The following is an 8,776-nucleotide window of genomic DNA, read 5'->3' as shown; positions in this document are numbered from 1 at the left end:
AGCACTACCACAAATTACTAGGTGTTTAGTCTTGTTGAGTCTAAGCACAGCAGCAAAGGGTACAATAAGAAAACACAGTACGCTGCCAATCGCTTGGACTGTGTAATGGACTCAGCATGGGCTCTGTCTCCTGCCAGCACTCTCTAAGACCTTGAACTGAACTTACAGATATGCATTGTCCTTCCCTTCTCTCAATTTACATCAGAAGAAGACTGCAGACGTGTAAAACCTGACTGTTTCACATAGAAGAAATTCAAAGGTGTGTTAAATGCAGACATTAAAAACCACAACAAGACCTTTGATTAAAAACTGAAGTCGTACTGGATTTTAATAGGAACATTTGGTTAATAAAAATTAATTTTGTTTTTTTATCATTATTATTATTATTGTTTTTGTTATTTTCAAGAACAAAACCCCATCTAATGTTATTAGACACAGCTGGCTTGCCAAAGGGTCCTACATCACTTGCCAGAAAATTGCAGAGAACTTTTTTTAAATATTATTTTTTTTAGCATTTGCCTTTATTAGATAGTGACAGTAGAGACAAAAAGAAAAGCAGAGAGAGGGGAACACATGCAGCAAAAGGCCACGGGTCAGACTCGAACCCAGGCCACTACTTTTGGGCCATGGTGCATATTGGTACCTGCTCACTCACTGAGTTACACAGGTGCTCAATTTCTCAATTTTGTCTTGATTATCATGTGTTTTGACAAAGACATCTCCTATGACCTATGTAAATGGTTGGTTCAAGAAATGTGAACATTTTTCAAAAATGCACTTCTTTAATCCAAAGTGAAAGGGAAACATTTGTAGGTGTTTATGTGGGTTATTATGGATTAGATTTCCTGGTCTGGTCTGCTTCAGATCACACTGGGCAGGCTACCCATGAACTAAAACTAATTTCACACCCCTGATCTAATAAAATGAAATCATCAGCAGATTAGAGAAATAATGTAAAAGTGCACAGCGAGATCTGGATTTAAAGTGGCTTGTATTTGACTTTAGTAAACAAGCTAATCTGTCCTGACAACTCAAAGCATCATTTGGTTGCTTCGAATTTTCTCACAGCCCTTCACACAAGGTCTCCAGGTTACCTACGTCACCAATCTGCAGACCTCTTCACCCCTGCTTTCTGTCATCAGTGTTTTTTAAGGGGTCAGAGTTCACATCTTTCACTGGGACTTGTTTATCACAGAAGAGGTTGGGTGATCAAGGCAGAGGGGTAGAGTGCAAGGTGAGGGGAGGGAAGAGGGCTTGTTTTCCAGTGGTCACCTCCAGGAAAGCTCCCAACCAGAGCCGGGCCCATGGGTGAGAGCACTTAAAAGAGGGCATGGTATAAAAAGAGTTGAGGTGCACGATATCGGAGAGAGCGAGAGAGAAGAAGAGACAGCTTTCACAAAACCAGGAAAACCAACTTTTGTATACAGAACCGACATCAGCGGCCTGGATTTTCCTCCTGCCATCTGAGAAGTCACCATGGCACTACTGATAAATCAGTGGATATATTTGGTTGCTCTATCACTGACAGTGACCACGAGCCACGCTTTGAGAAGGTAAAAAAAAGAATCATTTGCATGCCTACATGATTTGCTTAAAGGATCTAACTCGCTGGATTTCTGCACTAGCATTATAGATAACATTCTGGAGAAATGTAATGACAGTAAACCATAAATTATATAAGGACATGAAAACAAATGTGTTTTATTGATTCATTACAAAAGCTAATGATTTCAGCATTTGGGTTCACATGTGTTTTTGTTCATCTATTTGGCTAGGTGCTGAGAGCAAAGCGGTCTGTACTTTGTTAAAGGTTCATACTGAGATGATCACCAGACATATGTAATAGATACATAGCACGGAAAATAAACTCCATGTACCTCTTTAACATGTCCTTAGCTATCGAGTTTCCTCTTTGCATTCATTCAGAATGTTTCCCCTTGCCCGCTCTGGTTTCAGAATTGCCCTGAAAAAGATGCCATCTATCAGAGAGACTCTGCAGGAGCTGGGGGTTTCTGTTGAGCAGGTGATGACTGAGCTGGCCCAGAAGAGCATAGCTGACACCAACAACGGAACTGTTCCCACACCACTAACCAACTATTTGGATGTGAGAAAGCTTAATGTGATCCATTGATTAGAGCTACAGATGATACAGGTGATAGAAAATGTAGCACTGAAACCACCTGGGTTTGCTATTTCAGTTCTGAAGATAGAAACAGACTTTAGCCTCTATGATTAAAGGTTTCATCTCTGCTCTTGGATGAGCATTGAGATGTCTTCAAGACAACAGCAGATGGACTTGCCTTTGAATTAGTCTCTTGAAATATTCTCTTTGTATGAGTCAGACTTTCCACGTTTCTCTGTCATTGGCCTTAAAAGTGACATTTAAAACGTGGGAAAACCTTTGAAAAACTATTCAAACAACAATGACGTGGGACATTTTTCCACTTTCAATAGACGCAGTACTTTGGAGAAATCAGTATTGGCTCTCCGGCCCAGATGTTCAATGTGGTGTTTGACACGGGCTCAGCCAACCTGTGGGTGCCCTCGCAAAGCTGCTCACCGTTCTCCACTGCATGTTGTAAGTGCATATTCAAACATTTTTTTCTGAACTTAGTGAACTTAATGAACTTAGAAGATGACAATATGCCAACGTTAGTTTATGCTCACTGGCCCTCCCCCGAAAAAATAGATGCAATATTTAGGGAACATTGTTCATTAAAACTTCCCAGGTAAACATTCACTGTTGGACTTAAATACTTTTTCAACTTTCAGTTACTCACAACAGGTATGATGCTTCAAAATCCCGGACTTACATTGAGAATGGAACAGGATTTTCCATCAAGTATGCCTCTGGAAATGTCAGGGGATTCCTGAGTGAGGATGTGGTTGTGGTGAGTTTCAAGTCAGAAACCTACAAATTAAATGGGTTTTGTTTCTTTTTTAAACTTCCTCTTGCACACTACACTTTAAACTTTTGACTAGCAGTGTTTTATTGCTGCAGGTTGGTGGTATCCCAGTAGTGCAAGTGTTTGCTGAAGCCACGGCTCTGTCTGCCATGCCCTTCATCTTTGCCAAGTTTGATGGAGTGCTGGGGATGGGATACCCCAACGTGGCCATTGATGGCATAACCCCGGTGTTCGATCGTATCATGTCTCAACACGTCCTCAAAGAAGAAGTTTTCTCCATCTACTACAGCAGGTGGGTGTAAGTAAATCAACTGAACTGACATTTTATATGAAAGGCTTTTGCGCGAGGAAAAAATAATGACAATAATTTAGATGCTGAAGAAAATGTATCAAGCTGTCAACGATATTTATGCTGCAGTGAAAAAATGAACTTGCTGCCAAGTGTTGAATTGATCAATCAGAGAGAAAAACACTATAACCATAAATAATGTCTCGTCAGAACATCTGTTAGATTTTAGGATCACGTTTTTTCAATTTTTATTTGTTGAGCTGAAAAAGTTAGAATTAGAAGAAAAAACCCAAGATCGTACGAGATGGATCTGGATCTGGGTGAGACACAAGGGTGTTGTGAGAAAATAGAAAAAAAAATTTATGTGTATTTTCTCATAGTTCTTTGTCATTTATTATACTTGGTTATATCCAGAATAAACCAGTTGAAAAAATATTATGATGTTTTCTTTTACTGTGGGAAGCGCCATACGAAAGAATTAACTTAAGCTAAAGGAACGTCCCATATTATAAATGAAATAGTGAAAAGATATAATAAATGTTTTGTGTTTTATATGTGTTGGATGTCTCATGAAACATGCATTAACCCATGTTTTACTCATGAAGTTTGCCTCTTTTGCATTTTTTATGTAAGATTTAAGAAGTAGGTATAACTCAAATAAACATATTAAAAATTGAGGTGCCTTCACGATTAAGTTGTAACCGATCATTATTTACTGTCAGAGGGAGTGGGATTTTTTGTTTTTATTTACAGAAGTTTGCAAAAACCTTGAGCCACTTCTCATCACTCTACATTTTGCCAGGAAAGTGGTAAATATTTGCAGCATTTGATTGTAATGTAAGACATGTGAGAACCAGTGAGTTTGAAAGTTAATACTGGTATCACCTTTCTTCTTTAACACGGCCTAAACTTTCTTAGGCAGGATTTCTCTAAGTAATCTGCAGAAATAGTTCTTCCGGCTTCTTGAAGGATATTTAGCGCTCTTTGTGGCGGGGCATGGCCTGTGATGCTGTGCAGGTGGGATGGACTCATCTGGCATCTACAATCACGCCTTGCCGGCATAAAAGCTGTGCTTGTTGTCAGTAGTTGTTGTTGTTGTGTACGTGTGGCTGGCAGCTGGGAAGCTGCAGCCGGTAAGTGTTAGCAACCGTGTGATAAGTAATAAAATAAAGTATGCTGAGAAGCGTAGAAATGTCACCCGGTCTGCCGTGGTTTGTTACACTCTTCTTTGGATGTTGGCTACCTTGGCTCCATTTCTGGTCAAAATATGATTTTTCTGCAATAGCGGTGCGCTTGGGATCAGTGTGATGCTGAAAAATAAAGCCATTGCTAATTAATTTCCAGATGTTAGTGCAGCATACCTCAGTCTTTTCTCTGTGTTCCCCTTCTTGACAGCCGTGCAATGAGACAATTTCTGATGAGGTTTCAGGGAACGTTAGATGGATCAGATTAAGGTTCAGGTCCATCTGTCAGATCCTATGACAGGTCCTTGGTGTATTTTTTCTTACCGACATGACTTTCAGATCCTGTTTATCTGCTGTAGATGTTTTCTTCTTTTTGCTTGTTTTTGTTAATGGTTCCAGGTTTTTGGCTACTAGCTCTTTGAGAGTCACCTTGTTGTGGAAAACAAAAATACTGCTTTATGCCTGTCAGACCGTTCTGTCTCTGACATTTTTCAAAGATAATGAAATGGGAACACACTGTGCTTTTGCAAGAGGCTAAATAACATGCCCAAAGATTTGATTGTGATTTGAATGTGTTCTTTGTTCTGAGTTGTCGGTTATGTGTGTTCATCCCTTGAATTAGATGCCATTTGTATGCATGAATGATTTATAGGTCAGTGTTAAATGGCTTAAAAAACAAACAAATAAAAAAGCAACATCAAAAAACATTCACCTGGACTGAAGCACTGGACTGAAAGTGAGTGAGAAAGAAGCACATGTCCAAAAAATTTTTTGAAAGATCTTCAGAAATCCTGGAACACTATTGCTTAATACCACTTTCAAAAGCTACAAGAAAGTCTGGCTCCTTGGAAACAAATATAAAGAAATGTGGGGTGGCTCAAGTCTTTCGCACAGTACTGTATTTTTAATATGTGATATAGCTCAGCAACCTGGGTGAACCAGCAAAATTACAATTTCTACTGTCAAAGAGTTTTGTTTATCATTTTCAGGGACCCAAAACGTTCCCCAGGTGGAGAGCTTGTCCTCGGTGGAACAGATCCAAACTACTACACTGGAAGTTTTAATTATATTAACACCAGACAGACAGGCAAATGGGAACTTACCATGAAAGGGTATGATCTTTGTTTGCTATCATGTAATGTGTTTTCATGAGTACAAAGGTGCAGCCATTCAGAAAGTACATGTGTTTTCATTTCTACCTCCTCTTTCATTCTTTCAGTGTTTCTGTGGGGAGGGAGATGATGTTTTGCGCAGAGGGCTGCACAGCTGTGATCGACACGGGCTCCTCCTACATCACAGGCCCGGCCTCCTCTGTGTCCGTGCTGATGAAAACCATCGGAGCACAGCTGGATGAAAGTGGAGTAAGCTTTTACACACGCAACACAGTTTCCCACAAAAAAGCATGTTTGCAGAAATTCATGAGTTGTCACCAACTATTACTCTGTTGTTCGTCAGTACAAAGTCAACTGTGATACTGTGAAGACGTTACCCAGTGTCACGTTCCACCTCGGTGGCCAGGAATACTCGCTCACACAGGAGGATTATATATTATGGGTGAGAGTGTTGATGGATGCTCAACCATATTAACATAAGCATGCATTGTTCAAACCTAAATCAGTTCATTTACCCAAGTACTACAGTCAAGTACAGTGTTGTGGTGCTTGCAATTTAGTGAAGTATTTCTATTTTTGTTAAATAAATTTTTACAGCACTACGTGTATTTTAATTCTGCTGTTGTGAATTGTAATATTCAGTTTATAAAATATGAAAATAAGGGACCACACCAGTAATCCCTTTATGCAGATAATACTTTTGAGTATAGTTTTAATAGTAGACTTTTACTTCTAGCACTTTGTTTTGTGTGTTATTGTGTTATAATACATCTGTTCTTTGTGGCTTCAGCAATCACAGATCGAAGGGGAAGTCTGCACCGTTACCTTCAGGGGCTTGGATGTGCCGCCCCCTACAGGTCCCATATGGATTTTGGGAGCCAACTTCATTGCACGCTACTACACAGAGTTTGATCGTCGCAATAATCGGATAGGGTTTGCCACAGCAGTCTAACAGGAATTTAAATATTCACCACATTGTTCTGTTGTCTTGTTGTTTTCGCTGCTATCTCCCGATGTTTTTAATTTTAGTCCGGGTCTTCCCCTGCTTGGTTTTTACATGAACACATGATCTGAATAAGTCATATTATAGAAATTATAAGGGATGCATATTAAGGAATGTCATCCTCACATTTCTTGCATGCATGCATTCCTATTCTATATTTGGGAACCTGTTGCACTAAACCCCTTCTGAATATGCATTCACCAACAAATACAATGTTTCTTTCTGTGTGACTCGCTTATTATATTTGTCATACAGCCACAACCGAATTATATATCTATATTGTTCTGACGAAACAATAAAATTGAAGATTCAACTTGAGTCTAAATTTGCTGCATTTTTTCCTTCTAGGTCTGGCTAATGCATTATATGACCATGTGGAAGTCAAGGCTGAACTTGGAAACAGATTGCTGTAGCAGATTTAATCGACCACACCGCTGTCTTCACAGAAATATTTGTCATTGTCGCTTAATATTATAAAGATGCGTATTTTTAGGTGACTATTGGGTACACAATTAAACGTCAGCCATAGAGTATGTGCTAGAAAGTGTAATGTGAAACCTTGCTCTGTTTCATTCCAGTTATGTTGGCACAGTGTGACTTTCATTTACGCAACTAAAAGTTACAATAGGAGTGAAACTCGGCTGGTGTAATGTCAGTTAGTTTTCAAACTCAAATCATGCTTTTTCAAGTTTTTCAGCAGTGTGTGATCCCTCTCTTTGGGAGTTGCCTTTTTCTGCAGCAAAACAAGTTACTCTGCTTCAGCTGTTTTTACCAGAGTAAATCTCATTTATAAAATGCTTTGAATGACAAAACCTTTGGAGAAAAAAACAAAACAAAATGCTGACCTTTAAGGTCGTTCAATGAGTGAATAAAAAAGGAAGGCATTTCTGCTTGCTTAGCAGACAGAGGACACGCAGATAAAAAAAAAACATAGATAACAATCTAAAAATGTAGATTTGTCAGGTGCTCGGGTCAGATCTTTTTGTTCTACTTTCTCTGAATTGGTTAAGGAAGTCCTCTCATACTACAGCAGAGCGACAGTGGAGTTGTCATGCTTCCTCGCCCCTCACATCCATGAATTGTCTGCTTTGGATTTTATCTGTTGACAGAGTGCAGAGAGGCGAGGGTTGATACCGGCACTCTATCAAGAGTCAAAAAACTGCAAAAATGTATCTTTCAGTGTGAGTCAACAACTATCTGTCTGCAAACCTACTTAAACAACCAATGTTTTGTTAGATGCAATCTATGTTAATCCTACTAAATATTTTTTAACCGTAAACTGTATAAAACTAAAGCCTTAAAATTAACATGCAGGCAGCAATATTAGAATTGACAATAACCCAACCCACCCTTCAAGTTTCATCCTGGTGTGCATTTAAGAAAAGAAAAAAAAATTATATAAATTACATATGATATAACCTTCATAATTCTACTTTTGTATTTTTTCATGCAGGATCCTCCATATTTTATATTTACCATACACCAAACAACTCCAACATAAAAACTTTTGACGTTGACAGTATGGATAGTGTTGTGCAATGTCTTGCTCTTTCCCAGCTAATGAAACGTTATTGCTGACCAGACCTGCCCTTTTCAGCCTCCTCCCTAGCAGAACAATGCAGCCACACTGAAAAAAAGAAGCTTCTCACAAGCTGGGCAAAGAGGTTAGATGCGAAGGCCAAGCTCCCCAGATCTGAGCTACTGCTATGTGCACCAGAACAAGCCCGATGCACTAAGCTCATATTTGCAAACTGAAGCATCTGCTGCCACCTCCCAGTATCTGGACACTACTACCCACAGGACACTACTATAGAGAACCAGTGTCCACGTTCCAACAGGTGAGATGTGTCTTTAGTCTTGGTTTTAGCATTGTGGCTAATCAGTGTTTGGTGTTTACATGGTTAGTCCCAGTTTGCTTAGCAACAAAAATTTCCCTGTGCTCCAAAAAGCAATGTACCCGTTAACACAAAGTGATTCAAGATAAGCACAAGAGGGAAGTCACTGAAATAGATTCAATAGAATTTTATGAAAATAAATTAACAAAAACATTTGGTGGGTGGAAGAGGGAGGCCAAGTGAACACATGGTACAGCTTTTATAGGCTGGAAAGGAGTTCAATCTCTGACATCCACCCACCACTACAACAAATCAAAAAGTTGTTTCTTCATTACAACTCAAAAACCACACTGCCTGCAGTTGGAAAACAAACCACAGTCTGTTTTGCCAAAGATCCAGCAACCAAAACAAACTGGAGTTAATACATGAGCACTAAACTGAAGTAAC

The 8,776-nt window shown here is 39.2% G+C and overlaps 1 protein-coding gene across 1 annotated transcript; it reads left to right on the top strand.

Moving 5' to 3' along the window:
• The first annotated feature begins 1,461 nt into the window (after positions 1-1,461).
• ren (renin) lies at positions 1,462-7,081 on the top strand. Its single transcript, XM_031745504.2, has 9 exons — positions 1,462-1,553; positions 1,957-2,104; positions 2,455-2,578; positions 2,773-2,891; positions 3,002-3,198; positions 5,369-5,491; positions 5,599-5,740; positions 5,835-5,933; positions 6,282-7,081. The coding sequence occupies exons 1-9, from the start codon at positions 1,477-1,479 to the stop codon at positions 6,441-6,443; spliced, it is 1,191 nt and encodes a 396-aa protein (XP_031601364.1). The 5' UTR covers positions 1,462-1,476; the 3' UTR covers positions 6,444-7,081.
• The last annotated feature ends 1,695 nt before the right edge of the window (positions 7,082-8,776 follow it).

The sequence above is a fragment of the Oreochromis aureus genome, linkage group 20 (genome assembly GCF_013358895.1).
Source record: "Oreochromis aureus strain Israel breed Guangdong linkage group 20, ZZ_aureus, whole genome shotgun sequence".
In the NCBI taxonomy this organism is placed as follows: Eukaryota; Metazoa; Chordata; class Actinopteri; order Cichliformes; family Cichlidae; genus Oreochromis; species Oreochromis aureus.
This window is presented reverse-complemented; position numbering and strand designations above follow the sequence as displayed.